The following is a 20,183-nucleotide window of genomic DNA, read 5'->3' on the forward strand; positions in this document are numbered from 1 at the left end:
TCTGTCTCACCCTTCTCTGCGACCATGGCTCCCTCCCCTCCACAGCAACCAGGATCTGTTTCTCCCCTAAACCACATCTCCACATTTCCTACCTTCTTCAGTGTAGCCTCTTCTCTTTGTTTGGTTGGAGAGTTCTGTCAGTCTTCAGGTCAATTTCTGGGGTATTTAGGATCATCTGATAGTTATCTAGTTGTATTTGTGGGATGAAGCAAGCCTGGGGTACTTCTACTCTGCCACCATCTTCCTGTCTCCTAACAATTATGTTTAAACATTTAGTGCTAAATATTATTCTACGAGTTTTATATGAATTAACATATTCAATCCTAACAGGAGCCCTCTGGGGTCTCCTGGATACTGTTATTCCCATGTTGTAGATGAGAAAAGGGAGACACAGAGTGCATAAGTTATTTATCCTAGGTTCACACAGCTAGTAGGCTGAGCTGGGATTTAAATTTAGGTTTCAATCTATTGCTTTAGTTCTTACCGTGTTTATTATCAGGTTGAGAAGTCATGTTTTAGATTTTTGTAGAAGGCCATGAAAGCTATGTCAATGAGTTTTCAGTTTTTGCTAAGATATTTTCAGTTATCTGCAATATAATTGTATTGTATTTGAAATAATATTTATAGTTCTAAGTGAAATAAATCCGAGAAAGACGGGGTGCCTGGGTGGCTCAGTTGGTTAAGCGACTGCCTTTGGCTCAGGTCATGGTCCTGGAGTCCTGGGATCGAGTCCCACATCGGGCTCCTGGCTCAGCGGGAAGCCTGCTTCTCCCTTTCCCACTCCCCCTGCTTGTGTTCCCTCTCTTGCTGTCTCTCTCTCTGTCAAATAAATAAATAAAATCTTAAAAAAAAAAATCCAAGAAAGACAAATACCATATGATTTCACGTATATGTGGAACCTAAAAAACAAAAGGAAACAACAATAACAACAAAACAGAAACAGACTCATAAATACAGAGAACAAACTGGTGTTTGCTAGAGGGGAAAGGGGTGGGGGCAATGGGTGAAATAGGTGAAGGGAATGAAGAGGTACAAACTTCCTGTTATAAAATAAATAAGTCACAGGGATGAAAAGTACAGAATAGAATCAAGAATACTGTATTAAATTTGTGTGTGACAGATGGTAACGATACTTATCATGGGGAGCACTGCATAATGTATAGAATTGTTGAATCATTGTGTCATACCTGAAACTAATATATCAACTATAATTAAAATAGGCTAAATCCTAGAAAGAAATTTATAGTTCATACTGATTATAGAAATGATTATAGATTGCATGTTGTAGAGAATTAAGAAGATATACAAAGTATAAACAGAAGAGTTTAATTGTCCATAACCACAGGTTGTAGAGATAACATATTAATGTTTTAATGTTTTTCTGTATATATGTAATATATATATATATATACACACATATATATGTATATGTATATATTTGGATTTTTTTACTTAAATTTTACAAAATACATATAGGTTTTATTTCCCTCTTAAGTTTTTACTGTGGAAATTTATAAACATAGATGTAATAAGAGTAAAATGATGAACCCCAGTGGAACCATCACCCACATTTAATCCTTGTTAACATTTGTCAGTCTTGTATTAACCACCCCTACCCTAACCCCCACCCTCCCCGATCTTTTTGTTTCAGTATTTTAACACAAATTCCCAACATTGAGTCAGTATGATAGTGGTTGGTTGATTGTCATAATTGCCAAAAATTGATTATCAAACTTTTTTTTTATATATCCAAGACCAAGAAAGGGAGATGTTAGCAGCTACCCTAAGGTTTTCATTCTTTGCAGCTTGGAGAATGTTACTTACTTGAGAAGGCTCCGGGACATAAGAGTATTGCACTTTGGAGAGGGATGATGATGAATTTTGTTTTCCCATATAGAATTTGACTTACCTATGTCTTCTTGTTCTTTGTATGTTATCCCTCTCTTCCCATACACTTGAAGTTCTTGTGTTTCTGGGACCATGTCATATTTTTCTCCATAACTGTGTCCAGTTCTCAGTATAAGATTGGCAAGGATTTGTGTTTAGAATAGCTACTCAACAGATAGCTGGCATCAAGCATTTGCAGTGCAGATTTCCTGAAATTGGAATTAGGTAGCAAAACGGAATAGAAATAACCCATGGAGATATTCATTAATATCAGTGAGCTATCGAATCCACCAACTATTTCAGAGTATTGAAAAGTTGGTGGGCAATTATTTTGATGACCTAAAACACATTTCCTAAGAATCGTTATGTTGTATGCCTGCAACTCAGTAACAATGTGTGTCAGGGTTATGGTTAGGGTTAGGTTTAGGGTTAGGGTTCAATTTAAAAAAACCCGTATTTCCTAAGAAACACATTGGTAGAAATGATAATAGCAAATATTTGTAGACTGTTATGCCTGGAGGCAGTGTTTCTAATAGTTTATGTATACTAAATTAGTTTTCATAACAAGCTTATTACCCTTATTTTACAGATGAGGAAATGGGTTTTTAAAAAACAATGATTTTTATAGTAAAATTTACTATTTCTTTTTGGGGTGCAATTTTATTAATTTTAATGCAGGTATGGATTTGTATAATCACCACCATCATCAGATGCAAAGCAGTCCCATTAGCCCCCAAAACTTCCCTCCTATATTCCCTTTATTATCACCCTTCACCATATCTGTAACTACCAGCAACCACTATAACCCTATATAGGTTTGTCTTTTTGAGAATGTCATATAAATGAACTCATCATATGTAACCTTTTTTTCCCATTTGTAAACTTTTGAGGCTGGATTCTTTCACTCAGAATAATGCCTTTGACATTGTATGTATCAATACTTCATCTGTTTTTATTGCTGGTTAATACTACATTTCCATAAATGTATATACTATAGTTTATCCATTCATCCACTGAAGGATATTTGGTTTGTTTCCAGTTCTTGGCAGTTATGAATAAGCTGCTGGAAACATTTGTGTAAAGGTTTTGGTGCTTATTTCTCTAGTGTATATAACCAGGAATGGGAATGTTGGGTCCTATGGAAAGTGTATGTTTTACATTATAAGAAACTACCCAACTGCTCTCCAGTATGTCTACCATCCTGTATTTCCACTAATGATGTATGAGAGAGAGAGTTCCAGTTGCTCCACATCTCTGTCATCACTTAGCATTGTCTGTATTTTATTTTTAATTTTAGCCATTCTAATAAGTATGTATTGCAATATCATTGTGACTTTAATTTAATTTCCCTAATGACCAATGATATTCAGCGGATACAGCTTTTCTTTAGCTTATTTACCATCCTTATATCTTCTTTGCTGAAGTGTTTTGTCTATATGTTTTGCTCAGTTTTAATTTGGGTAATTGGATTGTGTTTTCCTTGTTGATTTTTGAGAGTTATTTATATATTGTGGATACAAGTCCTTTGTTAAATATGTGATTTGCAGATATTTCTTCTCTGCCTGTAGCTTGTCTTTTCATGCTCTTTTTAAATTTTTTATTTTTTGTAAAGATTTTATAGAGACACAGTGAGAGAGAGGGAACACAAGCAGGGGGAGTGGGAGAGGGAGAAGCAGGCTTCCCACTGAGCAGGGAGCCTGATGCAGGGCTCGATCCCAGGACCCTGGGATCATGACCTGAGCTGAAGGCAGACACTTAACGACTGAGCCACCCAGGCGCCCCTCATGTTCTTTTTAAAAAAAGATTTATTTATTTGAGAAAGAGAGAGCACTCAGGGTAGGGGAGAGGGAGAGAGAGAATCTCAAGCAGACTCCACACTGAGTGTGGAGCCTGACAGGGCGCAGTCTCATGACCCTGAGATCATGACCTGAGCCCAAACCAAGAGTCGGGTGCCCAACAGACTGCGCCACCCAGGCACTCCTCTTTTCATGCTCTTAACAGCATCTTTTGTAGAGCAAAAGTTTTTAATTTTGGTTTCTCTCAATATTTTGTATTTTGTGTCTTTTAAGGAATTAAATAACTTCATCTACCATATTGAATTGATGAATGCAAAGTTTCTTGTAACATTCCCTTATTATTCTTCTAATGTCTGTTGAGTCTATAATGATATCCCTTCTTTCATTCTTGATTTTGATAATTTGTGTCTTTTCTCTTTTGTTCTTTGTTGGTCTGGCAAGAAGTTTAATTTCATTGATCTTTTCGAAGAACTCTGGGTTTAATTGAATTTGTCCAGGGGCTCACAATCTTTTTCTATTAAGGCCCAGATTGTAAATATTTTCAGCTTTTCCAGTCAAGCAGCAGATTCAAGAATATTATTTAGGTCTGTGTATTAACAAGAGAGAAATATCCACAGCATTTTTATTAACAAAATCCAAAATACAATGATTGAGTACAATTTTTTTTTTTTTTTTTTTTTTTTTGGTAATACAGGTGTACTAATGAGAATAGAAATATTTTGGGGGATAACATTTAACTTAACTGACTTTCAAGGTTAGTATTCCCCTGTCATCAAAATTGACTGCAAATGTTTTTCTGTTTATGCTGCTCTGTAATGAGATTTTATACCTTTTATCACTTACTGAAAAATGACCTTTTAAACAAATAAGTACTACTAAATACTGATATCAGTCCACAAGTTTGTCATTTTAATTGTGCATAATAATAAACTGGAAGATGCAACTGGAAGCCTGAATAGTGGCTCCCCAAAGATGTCCACATCCTAATTCCCAAAACCCGTGTTACTTTACATGGTAGAAGAGACTTTGCAGGTGTGATTAAGTTATGGATCTTGGGATGGCAAGATTATCCAAGTGGGCACACTGTAATCACAACGGTCCCTATAGGAGGAAGACGGGAGATCAGTGTCAGGAGAAGGTAATGGGATGACAGAAGCAGAGATTGGAGTGATGTGACCATGGACCAAGGAATGCAGGTGCCTGTAGGAGTTGGAAAAAGCAAGGAAATGGATTCTCCCCTAGAAGGGACCAGCCATGCTGACATCTTGACCTTAGCCCAAAAACTGATCTTAGACTTCTGACCTCCATAACTGAAAAAGAATAAATTGTACTGTTTTAAGGCACCAAGTTTGTGGTAACTTGTTGTGCTAGCAATAGGAAACTAATATCGAATGCATTTATAGAATTCTCTTAGGTTCTTCTCTTAGGTTCTTCTCTTGACATTTGCCTTTTAGTATGTCATTACATTGCAGATTACTTCTAATGGAAGCTTAGGAGGAAGCTCCTCAATTATATAGTTAAACCAATTTTGAAATATGGAAAGTTCCTTTGCACTTGCATCAAGATCTGAAAACACTGCTGGGATTATGTACTTTAAGCTCAGAAAATACAAATATTACAAATTTATGTGGGAATGGAGATTGTGCGCATTTTAACTTTTGACAGGGTTGAAATATATAAAGCAGTTTGGCATTACTTGTGATTTAAACAAAATCAGTTGCTATCAAAATGACTTTATTACTACCATACTTCTACTTTTAGGTTGGATTCATTAACATCATCAAGTCTAGCCAAAGCTAATTTCCAAAGCCATTCAGCATGGCTGGGGTCAATTTTTCTCATTCAGGAAAATTTCAGTCCCGGCTCTGAGACTTTTTTAAAAAGTCATAAAAAAATTTTACTGCTGCTCAGCCATTGAACTGCTGTATGGTGAGGCAAGTTAGGATATTTGGTTTCTATTTCTTTTATTTATTTATTTATTTATTTATTTATATTATGTTATGTTAGTCACCATACAATACATCATTAATTTTTGATGTGGGGATCCACGATCCGTTGTTTTCGTATAACACCCAGTGCTATTTCTGACAGAATTCATTAAACTGATGGTGGTTAAGTCTATGAGACTGAATGAAGTTCACTGTTCACACTACTGGCTCAGTAGCACATAATAGATTACAATATTTTCTGCAAAGCACCTGCTTTGAATAATACAATGAATGACCATAGTCTTCAAACACATTTGTATAAGCTTTTAAATTTGTAATCAGTTTTAACACATCCTTTTAGGTTACACTTAAGGTTATTTTGAATTAATATTTTTTCAACTTAGAAAATATTTTTAACTGTAATTGTTCCACACAGACTATCCCTAGAGGCTAATTATTTAGTCACTTCAAACTTGACATTGATGCCTTGAATGAACAACTACTGAGCAATGTCAGTAATATGTGTTGAATTATCAAGAGCCAAATATATCAGGATCATTTTCCTTGTATTTTAATTGACTATAATGTTTCCATTGTCTTCAGCTCTTCAAGCAACTATGCTTGCCCCAGGTCTAATAATCTTAAGTTTGTTTTCTCTGGACACATTTCTTTGGCTGCTACAATCAAACAAGATTTAATTAACTCATCATCAGTAAATTACTTCTCTTTGCTTGGGTTAGAAATAGAAGCTGAGTATCTAAATATAAACTTACTTTGGTTGTAGCTTCATTTTCATTACTTATTTTTTTTGTGAAGAAATTATGCTCTGATGAGACATTTTAAATTTTCTAATTTTTCTGACCACTGCTTTACCATGAATTGAAGATATTTGTGATGAATACTTAGTCTGATCATATTGACATGTATTGTTTTCTTTTAGCACAGCTATGTTGTCACTGCATAATAAGCACAAGGCTTTGCTGTCTAATTCAATAACAAAATATCTCACTTCCAATGTGTCTTAAAAGTGCAACATTTAAAGTCTGTTTTTTCTTCTTGTTTTGACATGACAGGTATGTACTTGTAATGAGCACTGGGTGTTGTATGCAGCTGATGAATCACTAAATTCTACCCCCTGAAACTAAACATACAGTATGTGTTAACTAAATTGAATTTAAATAAAGAATAAAAAAATTAAAATGTTGTGGTACAGGGGCCCCTGTATATATACATATACACAATGGAATATTACTCAGCCATCAGAAAGGATGAATATTTACCATTTACATCGATGTGGATGGAGCTGGAGGGTATTATGTTGAACAAAATAAGTCAATCAGAGACAATTATCATATGGTTTCACTCATATATGGAATATAAGAAACAGCACAGGGTCATAGGGGAAGGGAGGGAGAACTGAATGGGGAGTAATCAGAGACTCTTTTTTTTTTTTTTACTTTAAACCTCCCAATATTTTGATTTATTAGTACCTTCTCATTTTATTTATTTATTTATTTTTATTATGTCCAGTTAGCCACTGTATAGTACATAATTAGTCCTTGATGCAGTGTTCAGTGATTCATTAGTTAAGTATAATACCCAGACTCTTAACTATAGGAAACAAACAGAGTTGCTGGAGGGGCGGTGGGTGGGGGGATGGGGTAATTGGGTAATGGACATTTAAGGAGGGCACATGATGTGATGAGCACTGGGTGTTATATGCAGCTGATGAATTATTGAACTCTACGTCTGAAACTAATGATATACTATATGTTGGCTAATTGAATTTAAATTAAAAAAAAAAAGAAAATCAGGGAGGAAAAACAGGGTAAAATGGTAGACTTAAATCCAACCATATAAAAAATTACATTAAATGCTAATGGTCTAAATACATTGATTAAGAGATTATAAAATTGGATTAAAAACAAGAACCAAGTATATGCTGTCTAGAGAGCCTACTTTACATATAAGGACATAGGTTAAAAGTTAAAGGGATTACCCAAAAAAGGTGTGCTGTGGAAACACCGGTCAAGAGAAAGCTGGAATGGCTATAGTAATATTAGACAAAGTAGACTTCAGACCAAGGACTGTTACCAGGGATAAAGAGGGGCACTTACACCAAGGGTCAGTTCATCAAGTAGACATAATAGTCCTAAATGTGTATTCACAAAACAACATAGCTTCAAACTACATGAAGAAAACTGGACAGAACTAAAAGAAGAAATGGAGAAATCCACAATTTCATATGGAGATTTCAGTACTCCTCTCAGTAACCGATAGAACAAGCAGGCTTGTTCAGTAAGAATACAAAAGATCTGAACAATGCTATTAACATTTCCAGAACACAACATGAAATAAACAACAGAATGCACCTAATTTTCATGAGCTTCAGTTCTGATCATTTCTGTTGACTTGTCTTTGAGTTCACTGGTGTTTCTGCTCTGTCTCTCCCACTCAGTTGCAGGTTTCTATGTAGTAGGGACTATGTCAAGTTCTCTGTGCTTATTGCCAAGTATAGGTTTTGGCAGAGAGGAGTTATTCAGTACTTTTATCTTCCATTTTACAGATGAAGAAACAGAAGCATCAAGAGGTTAATTAACTTGCAAAGTTTACTCTGCTAGTAAGTGGCAGAATCTTGATTAAAGCTTGGTAACCTGATTCTATAGCCTAGGCTCTTGGCCAAAACACTCTGCTTTTATTAAAAGACTGGCAAAATGGGTTTTAGGAGTTGATAAGGCTGTAGCAAAGCGTGTTAAAAGGTATCTTAGAACAGGGGACATATAAGCTGATGTAAAAAGCTAAGAAGATCTAGGATCCATGGGGGCAAACTACTGCCCATACTCGTTTTTGTAAATCCTTTCTTCACATACAAAATCCTGGAGGCTTTCCTGTGAGATCAAGTGATTTACACAGCTGGAGTTTACAGGGGAGAGCAGACATGGAAGATTCCTCTATGGATGGCTTGCTAAGAATCTAGACTTTATTCTAAAGGCACTGGGCAGCCATGCACATGTTTTAACCAAGAAAGGGATATAATCAGATTAACTCTAACATATAAAGAAACAAGAACATTCTGTGGGATGGCCACTGTTTAAATGCCTGTTTAACATGAATTGCTTTATATTCTGAATTCTTAAAGTCCCTTGGGTAATTAGTAACTCCTATTGCTTGATAAATCTGATCAGGCAAGTCTAAACTGGAAGCCTGTATTCATGCTGAGTATGTGCCTGAAGAAACATCCACAACCCTTAGAGACAACTCCAGGAGCACCTTATAATGGGGAGCAGTGGGGAGCTGGGAGTCACAAGGCCTGAGTCCCAGACCCTGTTCTGCTCCTGGCTTATGTGTTCTCCAGTCATTCCCTATACCCATTGAGAGCCTGAATGATCTAATGGTTGATTGCATAGGCTCAACTTGCAAACTGCCTCTATTAATCTCAGAATCTATGTTTGCAACCCTTTCTGCAAAATATAGTCACCTGAGGGGAAGGGGATTCATTTTCATGAAAACTCTTCCTCCACAGATACCAATTTATAGGCCCTGGACTGGGTCCTGGGCATTGGTTTTGTTTTCATTTTTTTATTAACTTCCCAACGATAACCAGTGAACTGGTAGATTGAAAGCCACCATCCTAGTAATTAAGAACATGGACTCTGGGATGATAATCCTGGCTGCTCTGCTGACTGAATGGATAATCATGAATAAATAACTTAAAATCTCAATGCTTCAGCTTTTCCAGTTACTGCAGTATGCAGCAGCATGAGCAGCGAAGTCTCCTGGGACAGGCTGTACAAAGCAATGAGGGAAGTCCTGCACAGCAACCAGCACAAGCACTGGAAGTTTTCGGAGACTGTGGAGCTGCAAATCAGCCTGAAGAACTATGACCCTCAGAAGGACAAACGCTCCTTGGGCACCATCAGGCTTAAGTCTTCTCCTTGCCCTAAGTTCTCCATGTGTGATTTAGGGGATCAGCAGTACTGTGATGAGGCCAAGGCTGTGGATATTCCCCACATGGGCATGGAGGCACTGAAGACTCAGTAAGAATAAAAAATTAGTCAAGAAGTTGGCCAAGAAGTATGATGCCCTTTTGGCTTCAGAGTCCCTGATCAAGCAGATCCATGAATTCTGGGCCCAGGCCTGAATAAGCCTGGCAAGTTCCCTTCCGTGTTGACCCACAATGAGAACATGGTGGCCAAAGTGGATGAAGTGAAGTCCACAATCAAATTCCAGATGAAGAAGGTGTTGTGTCTGGCAGTGGCCATTAGCCATGTGAAGATGACAGATGATGAGCTTGTGTACAACATCCACTTAGCTGTCAATTTCCTGGTGTCATTGCTCAAGAAGAACTGACAGAACATCTGGACTTCATACATCAAGAGCATCATGGCCAAACCCCAGCACCTGTACTAAGGCACAGCTTAATAAGCCCTAGTGCTGCCATTAAAACAAAAACAAAAACAAAAACCTCTCAATGCTTCAATATTCTCAACAGTAAAAATTATCTTAATCCTTTGGGTTGTTGTGAGGGTTAAATGAGACAATTCCTCTAAAGCATGTGATTTGGCTCTTGACTTCTCACCACTTTTTGGCTTCTTATTTGCCCCAGGTACTGTCTGTTTGAGTACTCTTCTATTTGAGTACTGTTCTGTTTGAGTACTGTTCTTTTTGAGTACCTTGTTGAGCTCTGAGTGGCTAATATGGCACTGTCATCCTCCAGGGCTAACATCAGGCCTCATTTTCCTCATTGAGCCCATCTAACTCTCTCCCTTATCCAGTCTAGGTCTGGGGACCCTTTGCATGTTCCCCCAAAGGACCCTGTTTACACTCTACTCTGGCATCTGTCAGCGTGTAATAGCTCATTTTCTAATTGGTCTCCCACACTTAGGCTCTGAGCAACTAGAGATCTAGGAACTATATCCCTCTCAGAAGGTGATCTATAAATATTGGGTAAGTGAAAGAAAACTCAACTCTTTCACTGCTAACTACGAAGCCAAGTCAATACTTGTTCTTGGTAGTTGTACATACATTCTGTGGATTCTTCAGCTGTGGGCTATGTGGGCAGGGACTCAGGAGGAGAGGGGGACTCTACTGGAGGAGAAAACCTCTCTCTAAGGTGGTGCAAAAAGGCTCTACCTTATTCACAGGCCACCATCAGCCCTTCTTGAGTTCTTTCTCTTCCACAAATGATCTTGAAGTTGCTTGAAAACGGTAAATAACAGTAAATGCCTGTTGAAAACAATAAATAACCTTGCCCAAGAAATTAAACTTCTGGTCCCCAAGTGCTTGCAAGCATCAGGTGCTGAGCCAGTGCTTTACACAGATAAGAGAAATATAGTGGCGTCACAGGCTTCTTTAATCTTTCATTATATCCATGTAGGAAGAGGGATATGCTATCTGAGCCTCCTCTGGCTTCAAGAAGAATATGGGGACAGATGGTTGGTACACTTGTGGTGAACACAGAATAATGTATAAACTTGTGGAATCACTGTGTTGTACACCTGAAACTAATGTAACATTGTGTGTCAACTATACTCAAATGAAAAGAAATAAATAATAAAATAAAAATTAATTAATTTTAAAAAAGAATATCCATCAGTCATTAAACTTTTCAGAAGGGTGGTCTCAATGTCTAAACAAACGTTATTATGGGGGCAACAGATTATTAAGTAAGAGGCCATCTTTGCCACCCAGATGTCTTACAAGACACATTCATAAGGACGGTTTTATGATGGAGAATAGTATCTGATTTTTTTTTATTGTGTTCTGTTAGCCACTGTATAGTACATCATTAGTTTTTGATGTAGTGTTCAACGATTCATTAGTTGCATATAACACCCAGCGCTCATCACAACATATGCCCTCCTTAGTACCCATCACCTGGTTACCCCATCTCCCCACCCCCTCCCTTCTGTAACCCTCAGTTTGTTTCCTGGAGTCCAGAGTCTCTCATAGTTTGTCTCCCTCTCTGATTTCTTCCCATTCAGTTTTCCCTCTCTTCCCCTGTGGTCCTCTGTGCTAGTCCTTATGTTCCACATATGAGTGAAACCATATGATAATTGTCTTTCTCTGCTTGACTTATTTCACTTAGCATAATCCACTCCAGTTCCAACCAGGTCGATGCAAATGGTAGGTATTCATCCTTTCTGATGGCTGAGTAATATTCCATTGTATATATGAACCACATCTTCTTTATCCATGCATCTGTTGAAGGACTCCTTCCACAGTTTGGCTATTGTGGACATTGCTGCTATGAAAACTGGAGTGCATGTGCCCCTTCTTTTCACTACATCTGTATCTTTGGGGTAAATACCTAGTAGTGCAATTGCTGGGTCATAGAGTAGCTCTATTTTTTTTTTTAAAGGTTTTATTTATTCATTTGAGAGAGAGAGAGAGAGCACATGAGAGGGGGAGGGCCAGAGGGAGAAGCAGACTCCCCGCTGAGCAGGGAGCCCGATGCGGGACTCGATCCCGGGACTCCAGGATCATGACCTGAGCCGAAGGCAGTCGCTTAACCAACTGAGCCACCCAGGCGCCCGAGTAGCTCTATTTTTAATGTCTAGAAAACATTGGTATAATTACAACATTTTTCTGCTATTCACATGTAATCCTGATAGCAATCTGATAATGTTGGTTCTGTTATGGTCCTCATGCTTCAGATTACAGAAATGAAGCCTAGAGAGGTTAATTAATTAATCATGGTTAAATATATGTGCATATTATGTAGTATATGTTGTACTCTTATATATGTCCTATACATTATATATTACAGATGTTTATTCTGTAGCAGCGCCGACGTATAGCAAATGTACAGCAAATACACAACAATGCCAGATTTGGAAACTGAATTTTGTGCCCAGAGTCCACTTTTAACCAGTACATTCCACTGCCTCTCCTTTTCCACACTTCCCAGGATCAGAGTAAGTTCCTTAGGAGCAGAGAGGAGCAGAGGAGTGCTGAATATCACTCTGCAAACTGTCCCATGCATGAGGGCATCCTGCCAGGATAACCTCATGGTAGCTGGAATCCAGCCCACACCCGGCCTGCCAAGGTGTGTGTGGCAGCATCTGCTGGGGCAAGGGACACCTTTGTCTATTTTACACAAAGATACATTTCCCTTTTCCTCATGGCTTCTTTCTTATTACCTTGTATTGCCTTCTCAGGTCTCTGCCTTTCCCTAGGAAAAGGAGGAGAAAATGATCAAGTTCCAGGTGAGCCGGATTTTTATTTCTGTCACTGAACATTTTATTTCACTTCTTAGGTGGACACCTTTTAGATTTAGAATAATCTGCACTGTTAACATGAAGGTAAGAGATTCGTGGAAGTTCAACTCCTGCTCAAGTTCCTACCGCAGACAAGTGTCCAGCCCACTCCAAAGCCTTTCCCTTCTGGATAAAGAGTATCAGGAAAGAGATACTGGAGGAAAGAAGGGCAAAACAAAACAAAATCCAAAACCAAACCAGAGTTTTCATTCAGAGACCAAGGCCTGACATTGTGGCATTTGGAGCTCCAGCCAGAACAAAGGTCTTCATACAAAACATTTACATTTCCCTACAGTAAAAAGTTATAAGCAAGTAGCCAAGTAGAATGAAAAATATTTGCAACATATTTGGAAGAAAGGACTTATGTCCCCAAAATGAATATTTTGAATACAACAAGAACAAAAGATGACCAGCAAATACACGAAAAGAGAATGGTCTTCATTACTAATCAACTTTGTGAAAATTTTTCAAAATAACTGGTTTTTACTTCCCAAATTTACTTCTGAGATTATCAGAGATTTTTTTTTTAAGTATTCATATCTGGTGTTGGCCAGGGTATAGAGGTTTCGTGATTTATAGTTCGAAGAAGAATAAGCTGGAAAAATCTTCTTTGGAGGGAACACCTGTCATTGAATCAAAATGCTGAAAGTTGTCATTCAGCATTACTATTTCTACTTTTTGGAATTTAAGGACATAATCCAGGGTCAATGCGAAAGGATTTTTGTTGCGACGTTGTTTATGATAGATAATCTAAAGCTAAGTGCGCATTATTTGGATGAGTTAATCACATCCTAAATCATTGACTTACTATACGGCGCTGCAGTGGGATGGCAGACATGATCCTAGTAATAATCATAATAATAGCTAACATTTATTGGGTACTCTGTGCCAGGCACTGCTCCGAAGTGCTTTACCTATAGTCACTCATGTTATTATCAGTGCCCTATGGTATATAGGTATCAGCATGAGGATGAGAGAATGAAGAACCTCTCCAAGGGCACATAGCTAGCACAAGGCAGAGCATTCCAGTGTGAGTACAGGGAGCCAGGCTCTGGACTGTGCCCAACACCACCGCTGCACACTGCAGATGGGACACAGAGGATGAACTACGTACTTCAACAGTAAGAGTGACCAAAAGCCTTTAAGTTTGGCAAATTAAATAAGTGAAATGTGTGCATGTGTAAAAGAGAGAACAGAGAATCCATCACACACTATTGGAACTAAAGCTTTTCCGGGGGCAAATGGCGTTCTTACTAAAATTTAAAATTATAGTAGCCTACGATGCAGCAGCGTTCCAGGGACTTACCTGTAGGGGCGCTAACAAAAGGCAGCAATTTATTTATTTGTTTGTTTGTTTTGCAGCAATATAATCTGCAAGGATTTCTTTTCTTGCAGCCCTTTTGGTGGATTGAGTGAGTGGTGTAGAAGGCAGCTACTTTGACTCCGTCCCCCAGATTCTAGAACAGCTTCCCCTCCCTGACACTTTCTCAATGCTGCCCCTTTTCCATAAACATAGCCTGCATGTGTTTGGTGTTGTAGGAGACGGTGACGTTCAAGGACGTGGCCGTGGTCTTCAGTGAGGAGGAGCTGGGGCTGCTGGATTCCACCCAGAGGAAGCTGTACCGAGACGTGATGCTGGAAAACTTCAGGAACCTGGTCTCTGTGGGTGAGGACAGGCGCTTGGTGACTGAAAGTCATCCCCCTGGGGTGTCTTGGGTGTTTGAAGCTCTGAGACTCTTGAAATCATCCCCTGAGCTTGGGCAAATAAGAGTCCTAATAATCCCTGTACAACACCGACAAGATGTTTCTGTCCTTTGAACTATGTAACTGGGCAAATTGTGGTCCAGCCCTGTTGTTTGTCATGAAGTCAGTTTAGTGAGTTTTTGTTTTTGTTTTTTCAGGGTGCCAGTAACAATAACTATTTATTAACTTGATTTTTCAGAGGTATTTGGGTTTTTCCTTTAACAGTGTTTTTGTAAATAACTTCAAACTTACAGAACATTTGCAAAAGTAAAGAATAAGAACACCCCTATAGCTTTTACCTAGATTCACTTATAATAATATTTTTACCCATTTATTTTATTTATGACCATGTTCTTTCTCTCTCCGTATATATTTGTGTGTATATATGAAAACATATGTATATTCATAGTATTTTTTTCTGAACCCTTTTCTGAATATTTTTTTCTGAACCCATTTGAGGGTAATTTATATACACCATGGCCCTTTATCTCTAAATACTTTAGTGTATATGCAGAGTTTGGAAGTCCCCAAGACTGCTCTTACTCTGACACCAGTTGTAAGCTCAGGGGTCCCCAAGATAACCCTCGGCCTCAATAATTCACTAGAAGGACTCTCAGAAGGCACTGAAAGCTGTTATACTCATGGTTACACTTTATTACATGAAAAGGGTACAAGTTAAAATCAGCCAAGGGAAGAGGCACCTGGGGCAGAATCCAGGGGATTTCCAGCACCAACTTATAGTTGTCTCTCCCAGAGGAGTTGTAGATAGTACTAACTCTTCCCAGCAAAGACAGGTCATAGTGTACATGGAGTATTGCCAACCAGGGAGGCTCACACGAGCCTTGATGTCCAGAGCTTTTACTGTGGTTTGGCCATATAGATGTGGTTGGACACCTGTGTGTCTGACCTTAGTTTCTAGTCCCTCTGGAAATCAAGCTGACAGCAGGTAGCCCAAGGGCCCCACCGTAAATCACATTGGTAAGCAATCTGGTGTTGTCCAAAGCCTCCACGTGAGAAAGACACTCTTACCAGACAGGAAATCCCAAGGACTTAGAGATCACTTCCCAAGAGCTGAGGACAAAGACCAGACCTCTCTTTGAGCAAGCTTAATTCTTCACTGAACAATGTATTTTGTAGAAATAAGAATATTCTCTTACATATTCCCAGTGCAAATATAATACTTTTATCTAAGTGTTTTACTGATTTTATCAGTAGATCCAGTTATATTCCTAAAAGCATATTTTTCTTTCTCCAGAGTAAGGTCTAGTCTTGAGTTTAGTCTGACTGTCATGTCTCTTTAGCCTCCTTTAATTTGGAGCATTTCCACAGCAATTTGTCTTTTATAACAGTAGACATTTTGGAAGAATACTGTTATTTCCCCCCTACCCCCCCCCCCCATTTTTCAGATAACATTCCTAATACTTCCTTATACTTAGGTTCAGAGGATCCATTCTGGCTGGAACTCGACATTGGTAGTCCTTTTGAGAATATCACATGTAGAGGTACACCATCTGTCCCTCATTGGTGGTGCCGATTTTGACCACTCAGTCAAGATGTCCAATTTCTCCACTATAAAATTATTGCTTTGTTTCTCTTGCAATCATAAGGCAACGCTTTTTAAGACCACACAAATATTTTCCTATAGATTTAGCATCCAGTGATTATCACTTGCCTTATCTGGTCTTTACCATGATTGTTACAAAATGATTTTCTACCTTAGTACCTCTTTAGTACCTCCTGATTGCATTAGCAATCAGCTCTTCGCATTCTACAGTAAGCAAGAGTCCCACATGCCTTAATCATTTATTTATTTATTTGTAGGGACTTGTGAATTCTTTTTTTAAAAAATGGCTTCTAATATTACCATAATTATTTTGATGCTAAAATTGTTCCAAATTTGGTTTTTTGTAATATGCCTCCACCGTTTTTTATTTTATTTTATTTTATTTTATAATATTATTATATTATACTATGTTAGTCACCATCATTAGTTTTTGATGTAGTGTTCCAGCAATGTCCACAATAACCAAACTGTGGAAAGAGCCGAGATGCCCTTCAACAGACGAATGGATAAAGATGTGGTCCATATATACAATGGAATATTACTCATCCACCATTTTTTTTTTAGCATTTCCTTACTTTATGGCATAGATGCTGTTCTGTGTTCATCTTTTACTTTATACCCCAGCTCTGGAATCATCTGTTTCTTGGAGAATGATATTTAACAACAAGGTCTGAATGCTAGGTACTGTCACTGCTCCTGTGGTGGCTTTGTTTCTTGGTCCCAGGGGATAGAAGTAGTAGGTAGGAGTGTGTGTGTGCATGCGTGCATGTGCATGTGCATATATTCATATACATATATGTACACGTGAGTAGATGTTCAATTTTGTTAAACATAAGGGAGAGGTTAAGTAAAATTATCCTGGAATACCATTTCTCACCCATGAGATGAGCAAAAATTCAAACACTCAGCACTGAACTTTCTTGGGCAAAGTTGTGGGAAATAAAGCACTCTCGTGCACTGAAAGTAGGAAAGCAAAACGAAACAGTCCTGAAGGAGGAGAATTTGACAATTATCCAGCAATATTCCCAGCAGTTCGCTTCTAGGAATTTTCCCTAAAGATAGCAAAGTGCAAAAGAGCATTAATAGTATACTACAGTCCATGTAAGAAAGAAGGGAAATAAGGAAACCTACGTATATCTGCTTGTCTTTATAAGAAACCCAAGAAGGATTAATTAAAGATTCATGAAGTTAGTCTCATATAATGGGTGGGAGGTAAGAGTGTGGAAGTTATGTGTCACACTCCTTTGAATGTGCCTTTCTGTCTGGTTTGGACTTTTGAAAATCCATTATTTCAACACATACAAATTAAATAAGAAGAAAAAAGTAAGAGGGGTAACTGGGTGATGGGCATTAAGGAGGGCACATGTTGTAATGAGCACTGGGTGTTATATGCAACTGATGAATCACTGAATTCTATCCCTGAAACTAATACTACACTATATGTTAACTAACTAGAATTTAAATAAAATCTTGAAAGAAAAAAGTAAGAATGCAAAGGGATGATAATCTGAAACTAAAAGAAAAATGAAATTAATTATATTTGAAACTAATACGATAACCACACTGAAGAGAGAAAAGAAAGAAAACTTACGGAAATAGCTAAGGAACACAGCACATAACTATATCCCCTTAGTGTTAGGTACAGTGGGAGGAGGATGGGAAAACAAACTGCAATCCTGAACAATTTCTAGTGGATTTGCTTATTGTAATGAGATGGAAGGAGCCATTCTGAAACTATTTTAGATGTATGACAGGTACCACAGCAATTAACTGGAGAAAGTATAGTCTTTTCAACAGAGGGTGATGAAACATTTAGACTTCTGTATGCATCTATACCCATGACTCGCATCTCACTAAGAAATTGATTCAAAGTGGATAATAGACCTAATGGAAAATGTAAAAGTATGAAACTTCTAGAAAGAAACACAGGAGGAAATCTTCTTGACCTTGAGTTAGGCAAACAGTTCTTAGACACCAAAATCACGATTCAGAAAAGAAAAAAAAAAAAGATCAATTGGACTTCATCAAAACTTAAAACTTCTGCTCTCCTTGCCTTTCTGCAGGGAATCAGCCCTTCAAGCCAGAGCTTATATTCCAGCTAGAGAGAGAAGAAAAGCTTCTGATGATGGAGGCAGAAACCCAGAGAGATGGATATTTAGGTAAGAACCATCCTGCGGTAAGTAACACAGCAGCTAGGGAGCCTCTCCTCAGACGAGTCAGAACATGTCAGGCCCTACGGTGTCTATCCCCTCAACCACCTCTGGCTTTCCATATTTATCTGTAATTGTTTATTTCCACCCATTCATTCTGTTCTGCACTGCCCCATTGCTGCCCTTCAGACCCGACATAATTATGCTTCTGCTTTAGGTTCCTTGACTTGCTTTTCTCTTTGCCTTGAATGAATGAATTGGTTAATAGATGCATGGACCTCACTGTCTTCAGTCCTCCGTGGGACAGCTGGTAGGCATCGAATAAATCCGCACAATTGAAAGATACTCTAGAATGCTGTTTGTTTTCTGATGAAGGCCTGTACTAATTCTAATTGTGTAGGTGTCCTTGAGCATAGATAGGTAGCCATTATCCTTAAAAGATTAAGAATAGCCAGTCAACTAAAGTCAATATCAAAGTGATCAGTGCCAACATCATAACTGGTCCTTCACATGGAAGTTGAAAAGCAATTTCAACTGAGACACTCTTACATTAACTTCCTTATTCAGATGCCTGGCTCTTTTTCTTCCCATTCTGCCCTCTCTTTTCATCCTCTTATCCTCTAACACCTGAAGAGTCTCTTGACCTAGCTAACAGTTTTCTTAAAATTCTTATTCAACTTCTTTAAGCTTAAAAAAAAACCCAACAACACCAAAACCATCAGTTCACCTATTTCTCCCACACCCAACCCCTCCTCTCAAAACCACCATTCTGTTCTCTGTATCTGTAAGCTTGGTATCTTGTATTTTAATCTACATATGAGAGAGATCATACAGTGTTTGTCTTTCTCGGTGTGACTTGTTTCACTTAGCATAACGCCCTCAAGGTCCATCCATGTTGTTGCAAATGGCAAGATTACATTCTTGTGGCCGAGTAATATTACTATATATATATAGTAATATGTATATCTAGGTATGTATATATCTATATATACCTATAGGTACATAGGTATAGGTGTATATATACCTGTACCTGTGTGTGTGTGTATATATATATATGTATATAGTATATATAGTTATATATATATACCAGTGTGTATGTATATATATATATGTATGTGTTTGTTTATATATGTGTGTGTGTGTATATATATATATATATTTCTTTATCCATTCATCTATTGATTGACACTTAGGTGGTTGTGTCCATATCTTGGCTATTGTAAATAATGCTGCAGTGAACATGGGGGTGTGTATATCTTTTTGAATTAGCATTTTCATTTTCTTCAGATAAGTACCCAGAAGTGGCATTACTAGATCATATGGTCGTTCTCTTTTTAATATTTTGAGAAACTTCCATACTGTTTTCTGTAGTGGTTGCACAAATTTCCATTCCCATCGACAGTGCATGAGGGTTCCCTTTACTCTGCATCCTGGCCAACACTTGTTCTCTTTTGTCTTTTTGATACTGGCCATTGTAACAGGTGTGAAGTGATACCTCATTATGGTTTTGATTTGCATTTCCCTGATTATAAGTGACGTTGAATATCTTTTCTTGGTCTGTTGGCCATCTGTATGTCTTCTTTGAAAAATATCTATTCAGATCTTCTGCCCATTTTCTATTTGGATCGTTTGGGGGTTTTTTTGCTATTGAGTTGTAGGAGTTATTCCTATTTTTGTATATTAGCCCTTTATCAGCTATATGATTTACAATTATTTTCTTCCATTCAGTAGGTTGCCTTTTTATTTTGGTGATGGTTTACTTTGCTGTGCAGAAACTTTTTAGTTGGATGCAGTCCCACCTTTTATTTTTGCTTTTGTTGCTTTTCCTTTTGGTGTCAGATAAAAAAAAAATCACC

General features: G+C 37.9%; 1 protein-coding gene and 1 pseudogene across 6 annotated transcripts in view; both read left to right on the forward strand.

Annotated features, from left to right (window-relative positions):
* The window catches only part of ZNF112 (zinc finger protein 112), a 41,074-nt gene that overhangs the window by 7,353 nt on the left and 13,538 nt on the right, over nucleotides 1–20,183 (forward strand). The window contains exons 2-5 of one of the 6 annotated variants that reach the window (XM_032388097.1): nucleotides 12,522–12,659; nucleotides 12,772–12,819; nucleotides 14,410–14,536; nucleotides 18,241–18,336. The exons of 1 other annotated variant lie outside the window; for it this stretch is intronic. In XM_032388097.1, the coding sequence (XP_032243988.1) occupies nucleotides 12,805–12,819; nucleotides 14,410–14,536; nucleotides 18,241–18,336 (238 nt within the window). In that variant the 5' untranslated portion in view covers nucleotides 12,522–12,659; nucleotides 12,772–12,804. Of the gene's footprint in view, nucleotides 1–10,137; nucleotides 10,218–12,521; nucleotides 12,660–12,771; nucleotides 12,820–14,409; nucleotides 14,537–18,240; nucleotides 18,354–20,183 lie in introns of those variants that run through there. 4 more of the 6 variants (XM_032388096.1, XM_032388094.1, XM_032388098.1 and 1 more) reach the window with 4 other exon arrangements.
* On the forward strand, nucleotides 9,348–10,021 carry LOC116622013 (annotated as a pseudogene).

This window comes from Phoca vitulina, unplaced genomic scaffold (assembly GCF_004348235.1).
Source record: "Phoca vitulina isolate PV1807 unplaced genomic scaffold, GSC_HSeal_1.0 scaffold52, whole genome shotgun sequence".
NCBI classification, from domain to species: Eukaryota; Metazoa; Chordata; class Mammalia; order Carnivora; family Phocidae; genus Phoca; species Phoca vitulina.